Source organism: Lepidochelys kempii, chromosome 2 (assembly GCF_965140285.1).
Source record: "Lepidochelys kempii isolate rLepKem1 chromosome 2, rLepKem1.hap1, whole genome shotgun sequence".
Taxonomy (NCBI): Eukaryota; Metazoa; Chordata; order Testudines; family Cheloniidae; genus Lepidochelys; species Lepidochelys kempii.
Window position 1 is genome coordinate 113,070,407 of NC_136381.1, and position 23,065 is coordinate 113,093,471.

The 23,065-nt window shown below is 51.2% G+C and overlaps 1 protein-coding gene across 8 annotated transcripts in view; it reads right to left on the reverse strand.

Annotated features, from left to right (window-relative positions):
- The window catches only part of PHACTR1 (phosphatase and actin regulator 1), a 459,703-nt gene that overhangs the window by 19,076 nt on the left and 417,562 nt on the right, over positions 1-23,065 (reverse strand). For 7 of the 8 annotated variants that reach the window (XM_073332016.1, XM_073332013.1, XM_073332018.2 and 4 more), the window contains 3 exons: positions 21,602-21,678; positions 16,333-16,403; positions 11,383-12,001 (listed from right to left, as the gene is read on the reverse strand). In XM_073332016.1, the coding sequence (XP_073188117.1) occupies positions 16,388-16,403; positions 21,602-21,678 (93 nt within the window). In that variant the 3' untranslated portion in view covers positions 11,383-12,001; positions 16,333-16,387. Of the gene's footprint in view, positions 1-11,382; positions 12,002-16,332; positions 16,404-21,601; positions 21,679-23,065 lie in introns of those variants that run through there. The other variant, XM_073332014.1, reaches the window with a different exon arrangement.

The following is a 23,065-nucleotide window of genomic DNA, read 5'->3' on the forward strand; positions in this document are numbered from 1 at the left end:
TGAGCAACCTCCTGCAGCTGGAGGAGCCCCGCTCCACCCCCTCTCAAGCGCTAACCCCAGTGCCGCCCCTGGCCACTAGTGGGCCCAAACTCAGGGCTGGAGTTGAGACTCTGGCGCCCTGCCAGCTTTGGGGTGCGTGTGGGTGTCTCAGGGAACAACATGGGCATGGGCAGGGCCCGGCCTGGGTCAGGGGAGGCTCAGCCTGCCCTGGCCTATGATACCCACCGCCCAGGGCTCTTCAGTCTCTTCTGTGAAAATCTCCAGTGCAGGACATTCCACCACTTCCTTAGGCAGTTTGTTCCATTGTCCTACTGTTCTTACCAGAGGCGGATTAAGGTATCCTGGGGCCCTGGGCAAGAGCAAATGGGGGCCCCTCCCCATCCCTTCCACCTACAGTCCCTCCCCCATTCCATCGCTTCCGTCTGCGGCCCCGCCCCTTTCTGTCTCTTCCCCGGGCCCCGCCCCATTCCACCCAGGGTCTCCCCCATTCCATCCCCGTAGTGTGGCCCTGCAACCAGACATGCACAACCCATGGAAAAAAATGCAGAAATTGGGCTTGATTTTGGCTTAATTGGCTTGTGAATTGCTTGTTGGGTAGTTTTTGGCTTGTGGCTTCTTTTTTTATCAGCAGCTCCCGGCAAGCTGGAGCAAGTGGGGGAGAGAGTCAGGGGTGCAAGGCGGGCCCACCACAGTTCCAGACTGCAGGCCGGAGGATCTAGTCACATAGAGTGTTGGGGTTCTTAGAGATTGGCTTGTTTTGGCCTTGTTTTGAAATGGGATTCGCTTGATTTCTGGCTTATTGTGAAAGTTGGCAACTCTAGTGGGCACCAGGACCCAGGAGGTAGCATCCAGCTGCTGAGGCAGCAACCCAGAGCAGCTGCTCTGTCCTGCTCCCTTTGCTTGGCCTGGCGGGTGGGAGAAACGCAGTGTGGGAAGGACGGCCCACCCTCCCCACCACAGGCTAAGCAGTGCAAGCCCTGCAGGACAGCTCAGCGCTTGCAAAGATTGGCATGGGGGTGGGATTGGAGTGGTATGTGCCCCTGCATGTGCTCCCCATACATCGCCTTTGTTTGGGGGGGGCAATGCCACCTCCACAGTCCCCAAATCTACACCCATATATGCAACTTGCATCCTATGACTCTGTTAATGCAACCCAGAACTGCATTTGCTTTTTCTGGAACAGCTTGGCATTGTTGACTCATGTGAGATTGTGATCCACCCATAGGTGCTGATTTACCCTCTGCCCAGTGGGTGCTTGACCCCCCCCGCCCCTGCCCCGCCTCTTCTCGCCCCTGCACTGCCCTTGCCCTACCCCCATTCTACTCCTTCCCCGAAGTTCCCGCCCCCGACCTGTTCCCACCCCAGACCCGCCCCCATTCCACCCACTTCCCCAAGTTCCCGCCCCTTCCCTGCCTCTTCTCCGCCTCCTCCCCTGAGCGCGCCATGTCCCCACTCCTCCCCATCCCTCCTGGAAAGTCCTAAGTGCCACCAAACAGGTGTTGGGGGGCAGCAGGGACACAGTGCGCTTGGGGGGGGAGGAGGAGGAGGGGATGGGGTGGGGGGAGCTTGGCTGCCAGTGGGTGCGGAGCACCTGCTAATTTTTCCCCATAGGTGCTCCAGCCCTGGACCACCCACGGAGTTGGCGCCGATGAATCAGCAGTGCTGCTGCCAAGCCAGTTATCCCCCATTCTGTATTTGTGAATTTGGTTTTTCTTCCCCAAGTGTAGTGCCTTACATGTGTCTTTTTTGAATTACATTTGGGTATCTATAGTCCAGTTCTATACTTTATCAAGATCCCTCTGAATTTTAGTTCTATCTTCCGAAGACTTTGCAACCCTCTCTACCTTTGTGTCACCTGCAAATTTGACCAATACACTCTCTATTCCTACATCCAGGTCATTAATAAAGACGTAAAACAACACCAGACCCAGAACAGATCCCTTTGGAACTCCACTTGAGACCTCCCTCCAATCTAACATCATTCTATTATTTTCTCTGTGTTTGCGGTTGTTTAACCAATTATGTATCCACTTAGTTCAACTGAGCCCATTTCTCCAACTTACTTATGAGAATGTTTTGTGGGACTGTGTCAAAAGACTTGCTAAAGTCCAGTTATATTATGTTCACCGCATTCCCCTATCCACAAAATCAGTTACCTTGTCAAAGAAGAAAATCAAGCTGGTTTGGCATGATTTGTTCTTAGTAAATCCATGGTGGCTGCTAGTGATCACCCCTCCATCCAATGGTGAGCTGGAGCCGGTTCGCACCGGTTCGTGCAAACCGGTTGTTAAATTTTGAAGCAGTTTTAGAACCGGTTGTTAACCCGCTTCCCTGCAGGGGGCGCTGAGGCTTTGATGGGTGCTGGGAAGTGATGTAATTCCTCCTCCAGCCACCGGGGGCGCTGCACTGCAGGAGCCATGGGGGCTGCCGCCTGGCCCTGGGCACGAGCCGTGTTGCTACTGCTGCTCCCCTGGCCCTGGGGCTCCCGCTGCTGCCTGGTGGGTCCCCGGCTGCTCTGTTGGGCCTGGGCTGCGTCCTGCTGCTCTCCCCGTGAGTACCCACCCCCTGCCTCCAGCCACCCCCGCACCCCCTGCCCGCAGCCAGCCCCCATCTCCAGTCACCCCCGCACCCCCTGCCGCACCTCCCTGCCCTGCCCTCGGCCAGCCCCCATCTCCAGCCACCCCCACACCCTCTGCCTGCAGCCAGCCCCTGCCTCCAGCCACCCCTGCACCTCCTGCCGCACCCCCTGCCCTGCCCTCAGCCAGCCCCTGCCTCCAGCCACCCCCGCACCCCCTGCCCGCAGCCAGCCCCCATCTCCAGTCACCCCCGCACCCCCTGCCGCACCTCCCTGCCCTGCCCTCGGCCAGCCCCCATCTCCAGCCACCCCCACACCCTCTGCCTGCAGCCAGCCCCTGCCTCCAGCCACCCCTGCACCTCCTGCCGCACCCCCTGCCCTGCCCTCAGCCAGCCCCTGCCTCCAGCCACCCCCGCACCCCCTGCCCGCAGCCAGCCCCCATCTCCAGTCACCCCCGCACCCCCTGCCGCACCTCCCTGCCCTGCCCTCGGCCAGCCCCCATCTCCAGCTACCCCCACACCCTCTGCCTGCAGCCAGCCCCTGCCTCCAGCCACCCCTGCACCCCCTGCCCGCAGCCAGCCCGTCTCCAGCCACCCCCGCACTCCCTGCCGCACCCCCTGCCCTGCTCTCAGCCAGCCCCTGCCTCCAGCCACACCTGCACCTCCTGCCGCACCCCCTGCCCTGCCCGCAGCCAGCCCCTGCCTCCAGCCACCCCCGCACCCCCTGCCCGCAGCCAGCCCCCATCTCCAGCCACCCCCACACCCCCTGCCGCACCTCCCTGCCCTGCCCTCGGCCAGCCCCCATCTCCAGCCACCCCCACACCCTCTGCCTGCAGCCAGCCCCTGCCTCCAGCCACCCCTGCACCTCCTGCCGCACCCCCTGCCCTGCCCTCAGCCAGCCCCTGCCTCCAGCCACCCCCGCACCCCCTGCCCGCAGCCAGCCCCCATCTCCAGTCACCCCCGCACCCCCTGCCGCACCTCCCTGCCCTGCCCTCGGCCAGCCCCCATCTCCAGCTACCCCCACACCCTCTGCCTGCAGCCAGCCCCTGCCTCCAGCCACCCCTGCACCCCCTGCCCGCAGCCAGCCCGTCTCCAGCCACCCCCGCACTCCCTGCCGCACCCCCTGCCCTGCTCTCAGCCAGCCCCTGCCTCCAGCCACACCTGCACCTCCTGCCGCACCCCCTGCCCTGCCCGCAGCCAGCCCCTGCCTCCAGCCACCCCCGCACCCCCTGCCCGCAGCCAGCCCCCATCTCCAGCCACCCCCACACCCCCTGCCGCACCTCCCTGCCCTGCCCTCGGCCAGCCCCCATCTCCAGCCACCCCCGCACCCTCTGCCTGCAGCCAGCCCCTGCCTCCAGCCACCCCCGCACCCCCTGCCCTCACCCCCTGCCCTGCCTCCAGCCACCCCCGCATCCCCTGCCTCCAGCCACCCCTGCACCGCCTGCCGCACCCCCTGCCCTGCCTGCAGCCAGCCCCCATCTCCAGTCACCCCCGCACCCCCTGCCGCACCTCCCTGCCCTGCCCTCGGCCAGCCCCCATCTCCAGCCACCCCCACACCCTCTGCCTGCAGCCAGCCCCTGCCTCCAGCCACCCCTGCACCTCCTGCCGCACCCCCTGCCCTGCCCTCAGCCAGCCCCTGCCTCCAGCCACCCCCGCACCCCCTGCCCGCAGCCAGCCCCCATCTCCAGTCACCCCCGCACCCCCTGCCGCACCTCCCTGCCCTGCCCTCGGCCAGCCCCCATCTCCAGCTACCCCCACACCCTCTGCCTGCAGCCAGCCCCTGCCTCCAGCCACCCCTGCACCCCCTGCCCGCAGCCAGCCCGTCTCCAGCCACCCCCGCACTCCCTGCCGCACCCCCTGCCCTGCTCTCAGCCAGCCCCTGCCTCCAGCCACACCTGCACCTCCTGCCGCACCCCCTGCCCTGCCCGCAGCCAGCCCCTGCCTCCAGCCACCCCCGCACCCCCTGCCCGCAGCCAGCCCCCATCTCCAGCCACCCCCACACCCCCTGCCGCACCTCCCTGCCCTGCCCTCGGCCAGCCCCCATCTCCAGCCACCCCCGCACCCTCTGCCTGCAGCCAGCCCCTGCCTCCAGCCACCCCCGCACCCCCTGCCCTCACCCCCTGCCCTGCCTCCAGCCACCCCCGCATCCCCTGCCTCCAGCCACCCCTGCACCGCCTGCCGCACCCCCTGCCCTGCCTGCAGCCAGCCCCCATCTCCAGCCACCCCCGCACCCCCTGCCCGCAGCCAGCCCCTGCCTCCAGCCACCCCCGCACTCCCTGCCGCACCCCCTGCCCTGCCCTCAGCCAGCCCCTGCCTCCAGCCACCCCCGCACCCCCTGCCCGCAGCCAGCCCCCATCTCCAGCCACCCCCGCACCCCCTGCCACACCTCCCTGCCCTGCCCTCGGCCAGCCCCCATCTCCAGCCACCCCCGCAACCCCTGTCCTGCCTGCAGCCAGCCCCTGCCGCACCCCCTGCCCGCAGCCACCCCCGCACCCCCTGCGCTGCCCTCAGCCAGCCCCCATCTCCAGCCACCCCCGCACCTCCTGCCGCACCCCCTGCCCTGCCCTCAGCCAGCCCCCATCTCCAGCCACCCCCGCACCTTCTGCCTGCAGCCAGCCCCTGCCTCCAGCCACCCCCGCAACCCCTGCCCGCAGCCACCCCTGCACCCCCTGCCCTGCCCTCAGCCAGCCCCCATCTCCAGCCACCCCCGCACCCCCTGCCGCACCTCCCTGCCCTGCCCTTGGCCAGCCCCCATCTCCAGCCACCCCCGCACCCTCTGCCCGCAGCCAGCCCCTGCCTCCAGCCACCCCCGCACCCCCTGCCCTCACCCCCTGCCCTGCCTCCAGCCACCCCCACACTCCCTGCCCTGCGCCAGCCCTGCCTCCAGCCACCCCTGCACCGCCTGCCGCACCCTCTGCCCTGCCTGCAGCCAGCCCCCATCTCCAGCCACCCCCGCACCTTCTGCCTGCAGCCAGCCCGTCTCCAGCCACCCCCGCAACCCCTGTCCTGCCTGCAGCCAGCCCCTGTCTCCAGCTACCCCCGCACACCCTGCCCACAGCCAGCCCTTGTCTCTAGCCACCCCCGCACCCCCTGCCCGCAGCCAGCCCCTGCCACACCCCCTGCCTGCAGCCAGCCCCTGCCTCCAGCCACCCCCGCACCCCCTGCCTGCAGCCAGCTGTCTTCAGCCACCCCCGCACCCTCTGCCCTGCCCGCACCCAGTCCCTGCCGCATGCACCCCCTGCCCTGCCCACAGCCAGCCCCTGCCGTGTGCACCCCCTGCCCTGCCCTCAGCCAGCCCCTGCCGCACGCACCCCCTGCTCTGTCTCCAGCCAGCCCTGCACCCCCTCCCTGCAGCTAGCCCCTGCTGCACCCGCTGCCCTGTATCCAGCCAACCTCTGCCGCATGGACCCCCTGCCCTGCCCGCAGCCAGGCCGTCTCCAGCCACCCCCGCACCCTCTTCCCTGCCGCACCCCCTACCCTGCCCGCAGCCAGCCTGTCTCCAGCCAGCCCTGAACCCCCTGCCCTGCCCGCAGCCAGCCCCGCACCTACTTGCCTTCAGCAAACCCCACACCCTCTGCCCTGCCCGCAGCCAGCCCTGCACCCCCTGCCTCCAACTAGCCCTGCCCCACACCCCTGTCTGCAGCTGGCCCCACATCCACTGGTGCCCTGCAGTTCCCAGGGCAGTAACCCTGGACACCTGCTTCAATGAGGGGGGCAGGGAGCAGCTGGGACCCACACATGTGCACACCCTAGGGTGACCAGACAGCAAGTGTGAAAAATCAGGACAGGGGGTGGGGGGGTAATAGGAGCCTATATAAGAAAAAGACCCTAAAATCGGGACTGTCCCTATAAAATCAGGACATCTGGTCACCCGAGCACACCCCCAGGGAGTGGCAGGGACCCACACATGTGAAACGGAGCTCATTTCTAGTTCAGGCCCATCTTTTTAAAAAAGAACTTTAGGCAGGGTTAACATATATCCGTGTTTTCCCGGACAGGTCAGGCTTTTTGGTTCTTAAATTGCCGTCCGAGAGGAATTTTTAAATTTTAAAAATTTCTCCCCGGAAAATACGGACATATGGTAACCCTGTTGGTACAAAAAATACATACTGGGGCACATCCCTTAAATCAGAACTTTTTATAGGGAACCGGTTGTTAAGATTTTGGCAGCTCATCACTGCCTCCATCCTCCAGGTATTTGCAAAATTTGTAAAATTTTGTAAACGTCGAGTGGGGATAATGATTGTGCCTTGACGTGCATAGGTGAGAAAAATCCCAGACGTGGTCTATGTCCCAAAACTTGACACTATTGCATGCTTAAAGTTACTCTAATCATCATGTGACGGAAGACTGGTTTTTCTCTCCTACGTCCTCTGCAACATATAGTACCCCTCCCCCCATTTCCAGCTCACCCCTCCCTTCCTGTCCCAGAAGCACTTTAGAAACCAGGTGTGCATGAAAAGTGTTAGAATCTGAACGTAGAAAAAGCTGCATCTCAAGTATCGCACTCAACTGTCCCCCAATGTGGATCACTAACCCTACCACGTGTCCCACAGAGGTACCCAGAGTTTCAAGGGAATCTGAGTAACCATGCAGGACTTAGCTGAGCCTTAACAGGAAGCTAAGGCAGAGGTTGGTGCCTTGCTTTAATGAAGTTAGTCATCACCAATGTATTTGCTATATCCAGATCCCCAGCACTGGAGGCTCTGAGAGGAATGAAGCGGCCTATTCCATGATCATTCAGGGTGAGAACCTCATTTGAAGGAGAACACCCGATGGAGATGAATGCAGCTTGAAACAATAGCTGAGACGTGAACTACTTCAGTATACTCAGTGGGTGTCCTCAATGAGTACTTGGAAGCCTGAGATATGCATCAAGCCTCACACCAGTGTCAGCAGCGTGTTCTCTTGAAGCATGCTCTGAGTGTACTTGTTCTCAGCTGCCCACCCAGAGGGCTCACATGGGGGGGGGGACAGGGAGAGGGGCTGTAATCCACCTGGAAAGACAAGGTCCCCCATATCCCAGCTCCCAAGAGACAACGACGGCTCAGATACCTACTAAAAGGGCCTGGCCATGCCCCACCCAGATCCTGGAGCACACATGGGAGGAGAGAATGAAGCTGACGGGTGCCTCCACCCCCAATCTCTCCCACTCACCCTGGCACCCACCAGCATGTCCCCCCAACCCCAGTATCCCATCCCTTCCCTAATCTCCACATCCTCCCCGTGAACTGAGCTGAGCCACCCCTCCCCCAACACTGCTCCACTCCTCTGTCACCCAGCCCACCCCCCCAAATGCCCCCATTCCTTGCCGCAGCCCCCATGCCCCTCTCCCAGCAAGCATTCACACGTGTAAGAGAGCTTCAGCATCCTCTGAATTTTCTGCTGCACTCAGATTGCACCCCCCTCCCAAATAAAAAAAGCCCTTTGCCAGAGGCAGATTGTAGCAGAAATCTGATATAAAAAGAGGCATGTTGCTATCAATCCTCTTGGCTTGTCAGGCTACACATACCCAGTGTAATCAGACTGGCACATGAGCCACCCTTAGGACTTTTAGGCCTGCACCTAAATTGAGAGAGAGACTCTTGGGCGAAGACTGTTTGGAATTTTGGTCACCAAAAGGCTTGTGGGTGCCGTTCCCTCTTTAGGGATAACACTTGAGTGACTGAGTTCCTGGTGAAACAATCACAGTCCTGTTTCCATTCCTATCTGCACAGAAAGAAGTTGGAAGAATCCATAAACCTTAAGAAACACTTTCACAGGGGGCTGTATCTTGGGAACCCCTTTGACAAATGGTCTTAAATTTGGTTTACTAACTCTCACCAGCACCCCCATGAGGCACGCCAAATATCAAGACAATGCAATTCACTGTACAGATTTTATAACCCTTAGACTAATCAAGCATTAAACAAAGCTGGTCTAAAATTGCTGCTTTGGCATAAGTCACTACTGCTGTTCCCACACTGGCCACCAGAGTGTACCTTTCAGTGGAGATTAGGAGAACCCCCTTCCTCCAGACTGAGCAAGTGCTGGTAATAAACTAATATTAATGAAAGCACAGGCCTCTCCTTCATTAGTCCAGTTTGGAGCACTACTTTAGCTTGTAAAGTTTGAAAGAAGCAGCTGATTCAGGAAGGTTACATTAGTCTGTTTACAGGCAGAGAGCAGTCAGTCTCCAGCAAGAAATATAATCAGACACCTGTAGCAGTCTAGGTTCATCTGTTCTAATGGCAAATCCAGATGTTCCTCCTCATTTTTTTAATCACTGGAAGTTTTGAATGGGCTTTTCTCTTGCTTACTGGACTTAATAATAACTAAGGCAGGCTGTACAGCTGCACAGATGAAATGTGGAAGTTGGCCAATGAGACTGAGGCAATATCAGATGCTGAGAAGTGGGGGGTGGGAAGGAAGAGACAGAAAGCAACTAATAGAAGAGAGCAAATGTTTATTTAAAAGTAGAAAATCTAGCCCCATACTTGATGGGTAATAGCAAGTTGTGTATAAACCAAGCCTGTAATGCAGGCAGCCTTGCCAAGCTGTAACTCAGTAATGGTGGTAACTCATGGATCCGTAGTTAAAACACATAGTATCTTGTTGCTGTTTAGTCAAAGTAAATGGATTCCCCCCTCCCCATAGAACTCTCTCTTCTACCTGAGCAATCCAAATCCACCTGGCTTTTTAGAGAGCAAATGCTATTGCCATCTGAGAGTTATTCAGAGACCAACGTGAAGCACATCGGGACTAAAATCTACAAAGGCACTGTCACCAGGACAGGTTACTGCCTGGTAGACCTGGATGACCTGACTACCACAGACACGAGGGAAGGGAGGAGACAGAGAACACAGCAGTTCTTCAGGCACAGATTCTATAAATCCTGCACATTCTGGGTTTCACAAGTGCAATCAAAGACTTTTTTTTCCCTTTCAGGAACCCAAAGTACAAGTCTCTAAAGGGAGACAAGCCCAGCTTATGCCCACTTCAGTACCTTCATTTCCAATGGTCTGTCATTCTCTCCCATACTCTGCTCCCAGGCTCCAGTCTAGCCTTCCTCTGCTACTTGTCACTCTCCACACACCAAGCTTTCTTTAAGCCAGCCTCAGAAAAAAGCAGTAGCAAACACTCCCTTCCACACTTGAGACCTCTCCACCCGGCCCCCTACCACTCCCAACAGCCTCTGAGGGGATTGTGGTTGATTAGAGCCAGCTAGACTACCTACAGCTGCCTTGTTTAATTTGTCATAGGGAATGATGCATTGCAATGCCTGTCAGGTGTCCTGCTGCCCAGTGGAATTCACAGCCTTGAATTAGGTGCCTAACAATGGGATTCACAAAAGCCAGCAACAACTCCAACAGGAAAGGCTGAAAGAGCCTCACCCCAGAATATCCAGTAGGCTGGAAGGTAAAGGCACGCACCCAGGACACACAGTTTCAAGTCCCTGCTCCAAACCCAGCAGCATGGGGATTTGAAAATGGGCGTCCCACATCCCAGGTGAGTGTCCCAGCTACTGCGCTATTGGGTATTGTCGTACACGTGCCAGCCAGCCTGCCCCATGAATTCCTGATCTGGTCACCCTTGCTCTCTTTTGTGCTGGTGAGGCATGCTCTGAGAATGCCTAATGGATCAGGCCCTGCAGGCAAGACTGGCAGGGAAACACCTAGCTTGAGAATCCCACCAGGTCCTTAAGCATCCCGCTACAATGCCAAGAAGCTTGGTGTTATCAGGACTTAGGCAGTTTTGTGTATGCTCACGGGGGGAAACTGAGGCGACTAAGGGAGTTTACTAGTGGACATTTAGGTGCCTAGAGGGTTAGGCAGCAACTGAGCAGGGACTTTAAGAATCTCAGGGGCACAAAGTGGTGGTTCAGCACCTAAATACCTTTGTGGATTTTATCCTTGATGGTTTTAGCCCAGCTCTCTGGAGACACTAGTTCACATCACAAATTACTACCCTGGACTGAATGGGCATGGCAGGGGTGTTACCTTCACATCTGTGTAGAGAATAATATTAATAGTGGAGTGTCAGGAAGCTTGTACTTCAGCACCTCAAGCTGTTCTGCCTTCATGGATAGGAAATTTCACTCTGCAGTGCTGTCAAGCTGGCAACCTTTATAAAGAATGAAGGCACTTGGAGAAAAGAAAAAAGAGGAGCAGAAGCCCTTTGTTTGCAAGAGCCTGAATGAGTATTTCTCTTCCCATGGCTTTTGCTAAATTGTAATGAGCCTTTGCTGCTGCTCCTGCTTGCGCTTGTCTGATCAATATCTGCTCTAATACAATCCACCAAACTTCTGTGCCTTGAGATTTCCAGAACAAGGAGACCACTACAGATGTGACTCCTGTAATGAGCGCTCGAAGGACAGCAAAAACCAGAAAATTCACATGCTGAGCGGGATTTTTCTGCAGTGAAGACCAGTGTTTACTAGATTAATGTTTGGGACAATTGAAGCTGCAGAGTGAACAGCCAACCTCCTTCAGTCATCTTTGCTGAGCCTTCCCAAAGATACATGGTGACAGGTTTCACCCAGAGAGGTTTCCCAGAGATGGTGGGCTAGATCTTCAGCTGCTATAAATTGGCATTGCTCCACTGAAGTCAGTAGTGCCATGCCAATTTACACCAGGTGAGGATCCATCATCCTGATTACATTCATTTTCCCCTTACAGGCTAATACTGTGAGGTATTGAGTGCTTACAACCCCCTAGCAGGGCTCGTATCTTAAAGTACTTTTTTTTTTTTTTGGGGCAATATCTGGCAAAGCATATAACAGGAGGTGAATAAAATACACAAGACCAGGAAAGGTTTTTTTTAAAATGATTTTTTTTTAAAGAAACTGCATACATCAGAGACAAACAATAATTTAAATACCATGCAGTTTCAGTATGTACAAAATCTAGGACAGAGATCCAGTTTACTTTTTCTTCTAGTTATTTACACTGTTTTCATACAGTTATAATCTGTTAAATTACAATACTGGAAGAGCACATGATTGACAGTCACCACATTCACTCCTATACAAAGACAAACTATGTACATACACTTGGATATCAGCTGGAAAATGCAACTGGTTCTGGAATATGTGAGACACATGGAAAAGCAGTTAATGTACCCTTCACGTACTTTGTTTTTATAGACGTGTGATACTAAATTAGAGCTGGGTGAGCAGTGGGGAAGATCATTTGTAACCATTTCTGTTGGCCAAGTTTTCATCCTTTTCTTCCATGGATATTTGTACAAAGTGGGTTTATCTGCAGGAACACTGGGGAATGGATGTTCTGCGTGTCATAACCCTATTTGCATGTGAACCTGGGTATTTGTGTGTGAATGCAAGTATTTGCTGGTCATTTTTGGAAGTGCTCTCCTCCTGTTTATAAAGTTTCAGCTGTCCAGTCGGCATGCAGAAGCAGTAAAATGTTATTCAGGTGACCAATCACACCTGATGAAGAGAGAATAGTAATGACAAAGTGAAGTGCTTGCATGTAACCCAGAGGTTGAAACCTCTCAAGGGTTCATTGAATAACTACAAATAAATAAATTAGTAAAAATAGAAGCCTATTCTTCTTCTTCTTCACTGTTTTTCCTGGTAATGCGTCCTAGGCACCAGATGCACAAAGATGGTGCAGGCCCTGCCCCAAAGAGTTTATATCCTGAAACCTACTCAGATCTGAAATGGATAATGCACGGTACATTGTTCACTATGAATAGTTCACCCAGCTCTATTCTACACTATTTCTGGTCTGGAGGTGAAGGAATAGACGTCACCATCACTTCTCAGTAGTTTGTGTCACTTTCTCAAACTAAATTATTAAATTATCTCAAGCAAAACGTTTAGTTAAAAGTTTTATGATTATTTTTACCACAACTCCTTGTTTTTTCCCCTTCAATTTTCCACTAATGTTTCCATAAGTTCTCGAGCAGATGTTGCATCACACCTTGTAAGTATTAACACCACTGATTCGTTAGATTATTACCGAGATATTTTCTTTTTCACCATTGGCATTTTTTCCTCCACATAGTTTTTAGCAATCAGTGATGAGTAGATGAAAATTTTGCTCTCACCAACCTAGTTTTGTTTCTTTAAACCAGGTAAAGTGAAGTGCGTGCTATTATAAATCCTTCTCATACAAATGGAACTCATTGCTGATAACAACGGTAAGTAGAAAAATTATCTGCTTTATTATTAGCTCTACTTCGTCCATTTTTTTTTTAAAAAAAGCTCACTCCTTGTTCCAGATGGAATCCCAAGTACAGTAACACACTGGACGTGGCTGTAGCAGAGTATTTGATGGGAAAAGCATTTGCACTTCTGCAGAAAATAGAGATTTAAAAAAAAAGTCTGCTCTCATTTTGGTCTTAAACTTCCATGCCTGTCAGGTGGAGTGATGTAAGTAAACTGAGGATACAATGCAGTGTTCAGTCACCAACAAGTCACCTTTCAGGAAGATGCCTTGTCACTGCGTAACTCCTGCTAAACAGAAGAAATGCCAACCGTGCAGCATGGACTGATGCTGTTACGCTGGGCATTTCACCTGGATTCCTCTGCAATCTGCTGTAGCTGCAGCTCATGAGAAATATGGCAGTTCCAATGAATACTGTTTCAGATCAGAGTGGAACTGCGGTATCTTCTGCTAGAATGTCAGGCAAATGGAATAATACCTCAAGCGCCTTCCACATCTTGTCTCAGTGCAGAGCAAATCCTGAAAAAAACTTCCTGGGAGTTCAGTGGGATCTTATCTCCAGCCACATGGCAGTCTGTAATATTATGACCATACCCAGAGCCAGAACTCTACTGTAAACGAGAAAACCATTGAGCAGGGCCAGTTCAGTCCGGCTGCCTGACTTGCAGGTGAACCGGGGGTTGCGGCATGGCCCTGACACACCAGGGACAGGTTGTATTGCTACAGTGGCATTTCCTGTGTTCGCTCCTCCACCAGTGGCTCAGTGTTGCCTGAGAAGTCTGCAGTGATAGCAACAGCTGGATGCCTATCCCCTTATCTCAGCCTCTTATTCCTCCTCTTTAACAAGAAACCCAAATCCACCCCTTCCTTAGTGCCTCCCACCAACACACAAGTTCTGAATACTCTGATTTCCGTCCTACTGCTTCCTCAGCCCTCCCATCTGACTCAACCTCAGACAACAAGGCAGAGAAGCCAGGACATGTGGGCAGCTGTGGGAGGGCACGTTCTGAATCCCGTGGCTTGCAGCTGTTTGAAGCAGCCATGTCTCTGGGCCATTTCATAATGCAATGTGCACATACAAATGCCAAGACCTTTGTTTTCTTCTTTCAAGCCATGCGTGAGAGTGAATTGAATAATATGCACCCCTTTGTGATGTCAGGGGAAAAACCCTGCAGCAATACGTGCTAGGCGGATACCTGCTCTGCTGTTCCTGCACTGTGCTGATAATGTTGAACATTAGGTTCTCACTGCTGGTGAACTCTTGGCTGAGGAAGTGCATTGTACTTCCCCACTAACTTTATTTTGCAATATCCTGCAATCAAGCCACGGAGAACTGGTCACTGGCAGATCATATTTACATAGATGCCTCTGTCTGAGATAAATCTTCTTCTCCCAGAGTGTATTGGGATTATTATTTTCTTTTGACAAGTCCAGGTAAGTATATCCTGTGCGTGTGATGGGGATGCAGGAATCACCTTTATTTTTAGGCTATCGCGAAACCACTAAACAGTGCTAGGTAATAACTTCAAAGACCTATTGCCTCAAATAGAAATGAGGAAAAAGGGCAACAGTCAGTACTTTGGCTCCTGTGGGAATGGCTGAGGGTTTTTTTTCTTTTTAATGCCCTCCACCCTGCAACAGACATTCACTATTCCCCAAATGCTCACTCATAAGTCACACGGGTGACCTCAGATGAGACTGAAACGCTTCCACTCTTCTCGGATACAGCCCAGTCTTGGCAGGTGCTGACCAGCCTCAGTTCCTTAATGAAATCAATAGACGTCATTCTGTTGTAATTTACATGGGCTTTATACTAACGTAACTTCACTGAGTTACATGAGGTTGCAGCCGATTTACACCAGGGTAAGTGGGATGAGAAACAGGTCCAAGAGGAGCTGAGCGCGCTCTGCACATAACTGGACACATAATATACACCTGTCAAAGCAACCTCAATCTGATGCTGGTCTGAAATCAGCGGAGGGGATGGGTATTGCATTACCAGGGCACCCCGGGGAAGAATGGGAGGAAGTGTGAGTGGTTGTGCGTGCAAGTGAACTCTTGCACAGGATACCGTTGTCATAGAAAACATAGGCCTCCCTGCACAAACTTTCAAAAGGAAAACAACATTTGATATTATTCCACAGTCACGATCCAGAGCACTGCAACTTACAGTCATGTTACTTCAGCATTTTGGCCACTTTATATTGAGTGTAGCAATATATTTTCTCATAAGGGATGGCATCACAGACATTTGTTCCCAGCTTGTTAGGTTTATACTGAATCAGGGCTGGATGCTGCAAGGGGCTGAACCCTCTGGTCCTGACCCAGCAAAGCACTTCAGCCTGTGCTTGACTTTAATGAAGCATCTGCATAATCTCACTGGTTTCAAAGTGCATACTTAGTTAAAGTTAAGCACAGGCTGAAGTGCTTTGCTGGGTCAGGGCTAGAGTGATCACCCCTTGCAGTGCTGAGCTGTAAGTGGCCATTTTAACAGTTAAAAGCATGCCAATATAAAAAAGCCTCGGGGTTTTTGCCTATTGCCTTGGTTCTAAATATTGCAGATAATTCTGAGCCATCCACAACAATACAGTAGTATATTTTTGTTACACCAGGCCCACATTTTGCTACACCAGAACCGAGAAAAGATTATTCTCAATATGATTGAAGTGCAGGCCCTTACATGCCCAATCTGCCCTTTAAAAATCTCATACGTACAGAATAATACATATCCCATGGATACCTTATTGGAATCCAGACCTTTCACCTGATTCACTGCTGCCTTACAGTTGTGTGAACTGGAGGGCAAACACGGTTATTCTGATTTGAGTGTGTTCGACACGCCTTTACGATCACTTGGCACAGGTATAAATGATTACACAAGGTCAAGGCGGTGCCTTTTGCTCGTTATTTACCGATATTATTGTTACTTAAGGTTTGTGGAGTCATAATAAGGTTTGGAAAACAAAAAATTGATTGAGTGAAACCAGCCTTCAATAAGTAATGCTGTTCTTCTTGTGAACCAAAATGGTGATGATCAACCAGTCACAAACTCCTCCATGGAAAGTGAATTTCTTTGTACTCGGAAAGTGGGCAGGTCCTGAGAGCAGTTCTCCTCCCCTACTGTCCTTCTAAGGTGCTCCTAAACTGACAAGTGTTTGGACTAAAAGTGCTTTAACGTGGCTGCAGGCCTTTTGGAGACTTCACCCAGCACAGTCATTGCCAGAATAACACCAAGTGCCTCAGCTTTCTTTGGAGTCAGGTGACAGATACTTGCAAGGATGCGGGGTGACTGAAGACAGAATGGATGCATTACCAGCTGGGCTTGGACAAATATGGTGAATCCACATGCCAGGAAGTCATAAACATAGATGCCAGCTCTTGGTATGATTCCCACCAGGGGTATTTTCTATTATCGAAGCTTGTGCCAGCAGATCTGATGATGTAGCAGTACCCATCACATGTAAGTACAATTTCCATTTTGCTTCTTCCCCCCTTATTTTCATTTATTTCTTTAATTTAATTATTTTAAAAAGGCAGTTCAGAAGATTTACATTGTACGTAACAGGAAGTGAATAATACCAGCACTTACGGTTCTTTTTAGTTAGGTTTTAAAGATGGCATAGTAGTCAAGCAGAATTGAACTGCTACGGTCTATGAAACCTAAAAGAGAAAGGATGAATGAAAAATGCAATACTTTGCAACAAGCTTGTTCTCACATACGTATTATATGTCATCAAATAGGTGGCATTATTTAATGGTTTAGGGCAATGGCATTGGACACCAGGATTCCTGGGCTCTGTTTTCAGCTCAGCTATTGACTCACTATGTGACCTTGGAAAAGTAATTTAAACTTCCTTATTCCTCAATTTATCCATCTGAAAAAATGGGTTTAGCAACATTAACACTTACCAAACTCACCGAGTTGTTGTAAGGGCCTAATCCAAAGCCCACTGAAGTCAATTAGCGTTTTTGGATCAGAACTTTAGGACCTGTTTACACACCAATTATTCCAGAATAGCTATTCCAGAATAACTCCTCAGTGTGGACACTCTTATTTCAGAATAAAAGTGTCAACACGTAGTTATTCCAGAATACGAGTGTCGACACATAGCTACTCCAAAATAGCTATTCCACTTCAAATTCAAGGCCTACCTTACTCCAGAATAATTTTCACGTGCAGGCAAGCCCTCAGATCTTCAAATAATAGACTTGACATAAATTCAAAGTATTATTAAGGCTATATTTTAGTCACTGGTATTTTTAGTAAAAGTCATGGACAGGTCACGGGCAGTAAACAAAAATTCACGGCCCGTGACCTGTCCATGACTTGGGGCTTGTCTACACTTACATTTTATAGTGCTCTAACTTACTGGCTCAGGGGGGTGAAAAATCACCCCCCTGAGCGCAGCAAGTCTGAGTGCTTTAAAGTGCTAATGTAGACAGGCTCCGAGCGCTGGGAGCCCACGCTTCCAGCACTCGGAGCTAATCCCCTCATGAGCTAATCCACACTTGCACTTCATAGTGCTACTGCCGGAGTGTTCCCGCGGCAGCGCTTTGAAGTTTCCAGTGTAGACATACCCTTGTACTATATACCCCTGACAAAATCTTGGGGGCGGGAGAGGGCCGTGGGTGCTGGGGGCAGGCGGCCCGGGACCCCTGCTGGTGCTGGTGGGGAGACAGTTGGAGAGGCTGGCAGGCTCCCTGTCTGGCTTTGTGCCTCCCTAGAAGTGGCAACATCCTCCTTCCTCAGCTCCTAGGCAGAGGTGTGGCCAGGCAGCTCTCCACACTGCCTCTGCCTCGAGTGCCGGCTCTGCAGCTCCCATTGGCTGGGAACCGTGGCCAATGGGAGCTGCGGGAGGTGTCTGCAGGCAGAGGCAGCATGCAGAGCTGCCTGGCCACACCTCTTCCTAAGAGCTGAGGGATGTCGCTGCTTCTGGGGAGCTCCTTCCCCTCCCCCCGAGGTAAGTGCCCCTCAGAGCCCTCACCCCCTCCCGTGCTCCAACCCCCAGTCCTGAGCCCAAACCCAACACCCAAACTCCTGCTGCTGCTGGGGGTGCAGTGGCCTGAGACTGCCCCAGCAGTGGCCTGAGCAGCTCGGGCAGCCCTTGGGCCAGCCGCACCGGCCAGGGCAGAAGTCCCGGAAAGTCATGAAATCCGTGAGTTCCATGACAAACTCGTTGCCTTAATTATTATTCATTAATGTTTAAGTTTAAAGAGACATTTGAAGTTAAATTTGCAGCTTCTCTGCAGAGGCTGTTTTGAAATGTGTCCAGAGGCTTTTGTTTCCAGCCATGTATGTTTGTTTTGTAAGTGTTGGTCTTTGACTCTATCATCAACTAAAGTATCCATTCCTCTAGAAGAGCAAAACTCATATCCTTTACCGAGCATATATGTCATTATCTTAATGTCAAAAATAGATTGTTACCCTGCTAATGATTTTATAATGGTGACTTATCTGAGTTTAAGAGAATTATTCGCTTTCATGTAAGTATGTTTAATTTATGTGGATATTTTTTGGTTAGACTAACAGCTCAACAACTCTGTTGAACTTTAAATGAATCTTTCTCCAGGTTCAAGTATGCTGGGCTTAGCTTTCATTGAGCCCAGGCCGGATTTGACTGAATCAGAACCAACTTATGGATTCAAATGGAAATCAGACAAAATTCAAGAGACTTCAGATGAATGGTCTCCTCAGGATTTGGAAACAAAAGCAAAATTCTGGCTGCAAACCCACAGGGAACAAACTGAAAGAAAGCTCACGCAGACACGCCTGCAAACCAAAATTGTTAAGTTTTGCAGTGCTTCAGTGAGCTGCTGCTCACTGCCATTGTAGTTCTGTAGCGTAAAAACTTACTACAGCGATGGAAGGGGTTTTTCCACTGCTGTAGTAAATCCACCGCCTCAAGAAGCAGTAGCTGGATAGTATAATCCGTCTGCTGATCTAGCTGTGTCTACACTGTGGGTTAGAAATTTTTCACAAACCTGAGCAATGTACCTAGGTGAACCTAAGTTTTAGGTGTAGATCAAGCCACATGCTTCTAGACTTAACGCCTGAACTGGTGAGTTGTTGAGCTCTCAATGGAAGCTGACAGCGCTCAGCACCTGTTAGAACTGTAACCAGTTATAGGTATCTCACATCTGGAGGCTGAATTTAGCAGGACAAACTCAACCCTCATGTAAATGCATTGAGAGGTCAAAAGATTAGGTCAGAGATGATTATGACCGTTGTGTGCAAGTACTAAATTAGAACTGGCCTAAGATCTCATGATTCAAAGGCAGCTGCTTGTCTCTTGCAAATGACTGCCCTGCACCTTTAAGCGGGGGGTTGTTTGGCTGGCTGGCTGAGTGAAGGGAACAGTGCTTTATGGCTGGTGTGGTCAGTGTGGTTGCTGACTCATACCCTGGGAATACAGGGTTTCAAAGGGGAAGCTCAGCTCCTGAAGCCTTCCTTTTTACACAGACCAAGGCTGAAGCGACCCACCTTCCCTCCCTTTTAAGTGGTAAAATACCAGGTTTGGTCAACACCTGTGGTGGGGATTACTCTAGCTGCTCCTTTTTTAGGGGGGCTGGGAAGGAATATTTCCCTTACCACCATATTGGCTTGGGTGCAGTTGGGGGTTTTTCCTCCTTCCCCACAGTGGGTTTCAGGAAGGGGTCTTTTCATACATGGCATGACGGGAGGTAGGCTATATGTCACAACTCATTATTTAAGTGTATGGCGGATGTCCAGTGCAGGTACTCCATAGGGAAGGTATACAGTGACCAGATAAATGGCTTGGAAAATAACTTAAAAAGAGGTGTTCATTAAAGGAACGAATGGGAGGTGGTTGGGGACTCCTATGATTAGTACGGCAGGGAACCAATGCCCTATTTTAGCCCACCTTAGCCCTCCTACGAAGGGGTGTGTGGATGGTAAGGTCCCAGCAATGGATTTACTGGACGGACCTGGATGGAAAAAGAGGAGGAGCTAGTAAAAGCCCCCTGGGTAATTATGGAATAAACATGGGGTTACCTGCACTGTACACTGTTATCTACCATGTAGTCTCAGACATCTAATAAGAAAGTTGCGGCCTGATTAAACCCATATCAAATGTCTCCTGTCCTTCTTTCGGCATAACCAGACAACATACACGTACATTCTTATTTGTTATTATTTGACTCCTTTTTCCACGTCTTCAAATATGACAGTTAATGTGGTGCTAGCTGGTGGATCACTTCTACAAATGAATATGTTCATAAACTATGCAACACTTTTAACATGATTTTAATGTATTGTGACAAAGTTCCTGCTCTACCTTGGTGGGTCTTGCGCTTATTGGTGGATTTAGTTGCCTTGGAACTTCACGGCAGCCCTCAGCTTGGCCATTTTTCTGAATTCACAGTCCAGGTCGACTCCTCCTGTGTCTGACCAGGAGTTGGGAGGATTTGGGGGGAACCCGGGCCTGCCCTCTACTCCAGGTTTGAGCCCAGGGCCCTGTGGAATGCAGCTGTCTAGAGTGCCTCCTGGAACAGATATATGACAGCTACAACTCCCTGGGCTACTTCCCCATGGCCTCTTCCCAACACCTTCTTTATCCTCACCATAGGACCTTCCTCCTGGTGTCTGATAATGTTTGTCACCTCAGTCCTCCAACAATCCGCATTCTCACTCTCAGCTCCTAGTGCCTCTTGCTCCCAGCTCCTCACACACATACCACAAATGGAAGTGAGCTCCTTTTTAATACCCAGATGCCCTGATTAGCCTGCCTTACTTGATTCTAGCACCTTCTTGATTGGCTGCAGATGTTCTAATCAGCCTGTCTTAATTGTCTCCAGAAGATTCCTGATTGTTCTGGAACCTTCCCTGTTACCTTACCCAGGGAAAAGGGACCTACTTAGCCTGGGGCTAATATATCTGCCTTCTATTACTCTCCCATAGCCATCTGGCCCGACCTTGTCACAGTATATGAATGTAAATAAAGATCCACAAAATGCAAAATTAATTCAGCCATATGCTTTTCCAGGGCATTCCAAAAGTGATAATTGACAGTGACTTGCTTGAGACCTCTCTTTCTTGAAATGAATTCCTACAATTGTTATCTGAAAAAAAAATCTATGAAAAATCAATGTAATTTAATTTAGTGTAGGACTTTACGAACCACAGAGAGCTTGATTTTCAGAGGTGCTGAGCACCTGCAGCTCTCACTGACTTCAGCTGGAATTCTAGGGATTTAACACCTCAGAAAATTACAGAATAGAAGTAGCATGAACAATGCTAAGGCAATGTGCCTCAGCCCTGAATTGTTAGGGATGAGCGTGTTAGTTCAGGCTCCTGGCTCATTCAGTCCTGGGCTTTTCTGTCCACACAGCCTACAAGGATATGAACTGGTGCCAGTTATAATGCTGAGTTTGAGATTTTCTCCTAAATTGCCTATGGAAAGAACTGAAACACAGGGATTAATAATAGAATAACCTGAGTATTCTATACTATTTGTGTTCACACTGCAGTGAATTAGCATCCTACAGTGTATGAGCTCTGAAACTGGAAATGCTGTTATACCCTTTCTGCTTTCCTTTTCCTTCTGGACACCAACACCATTTATTTTAGATACCAGAACAGTGAAATGCAAAATGACCAGCATGCTACACAAGCAAAATAAAAAAAGAGATTAAATATTGTTACAGAGATGACGCACAACTGCATACAAGCCTGTAATCTTGACGGGCATATCTCTTGAGTGGTGGGTTGATTGTGAATGCTGTTTGTGTGTGGCTACGTATTTGGTGTGTGCATGTTTGGGAAAAGAGGATGTCTATATGTTTTGGAAATCAGCACTGTCAATTGTTAATCTTAAAACAAACGAACAGAAAAGTCCAACCTTGTTAGATGCTTGCTTAATTCATGAACCTCCATTTCAGTGCTTTTAAATTCGTTGAGCTCTTTTCGAATGGCTGCCTGCAAATGACAAAGAAACAAGTAAATATGCAAATAAAAGATCAAAATAAGCTCACTTTTTATTCAAAATGGTATATTTGATTAACAAACATGAAAGAGGCATTAAACGATGTTCTCGCAGGTAGAAGAGAAAGCATATACAAGGCTCTTTAAAATATTTCTTAAAAAAGAGAGATAAACCCGATCTAAAAATCACAGGAAGGCAAGAGCAGAAGAATGTTTCAGTGAGCTGTATCTATTAGAAGGAGAGGCTCTTTGTAAACAATGCTGACATAAGTCCTAGTTCTGGTCCCTCAAATAAATACCCCACAGTGGGTGCACATATATGTTGCAAAAGCAAAATTAACAAAAAGCCATATGGAACAGACGAATGGCTGCCAAACTTGGACTATGCCTGACCATAAGGGACAGAGCACCAGAGCTGAGTGCCTTTCACACAGAATGCCCTGCTGCTTATCCCTATTAAGTCAACCTCTGGGAGAGACAGCAAGACCATTACAGTCAAACAGAAATGCTGCAGCAGGGCATATAAACAAGAGATGCCAGCAGGGCCGTCCCTAGCCATTTTGGTGCCCTATGCAGCCCCCCACCCCCACGGGGGGGTGCTGTGTGGAGCCCCAGGCCTCCACGATAGGGGGGCTGGCCCCAGGCCTCTGCAGGGGGGGGAGGAGCTTGGGGGGCAGAGGGGAAACCGCCCCCCAGCACTCACCGGCGGAGCGGAGTGGGCTGGGGCTGGGTTGCTCCACTTACCGCTGCTGGAGTCCTCAGGGGAGTGGGGGTGGGGCTGGGGCTGGGGCGGAGCAAGGGCTTTGGGGGAGGGGTGGAGTGGGGGCAGGGCTGGGGCAGAGCAGGGCGGGGGCCATGTGGAAGAGGTGGAGCAGGGGCTGGAGCAGCATGCAGCTGCTTAGGGCACTCCAAATTTCCTGGTGCCCTACGCAGCTGCGTACTTTGCGTTTGGATAGGAATGGCCCTGGATGCCAGAACGCTGAATTGCAGCACCCACAGCAGACTGGAAGCCAGTGCAGGGCAAAAAGCATGAGTGCCAATTGCTCACATTGGTCTGTTGCTTAACAGGCAGATGGCCACATTCTGCACAAGCAGAAAATTCAGAGTGATCTGCAAGGGTGGTCCCATGTAGAGCACATAGCAGTTTCTGGAGTAGAAGTGCCAAAGGCATCGGCAACTGTGGCACAAGGAAACATTTTCAAAAGTTCCTAAATCCCACTGACTTTCAATGATGCTTGACGATCCCGGAGCCCAACACATCTTACAGTTTGGATTGCTTCATTATTTATTTAAAACAATATTCTTTCTGCAAAAAGAACTTCTAGCAGGAGATAGCACTCAGCAAAGTACAGAAATAGCACCAAATCCTAAAATAGCTAGA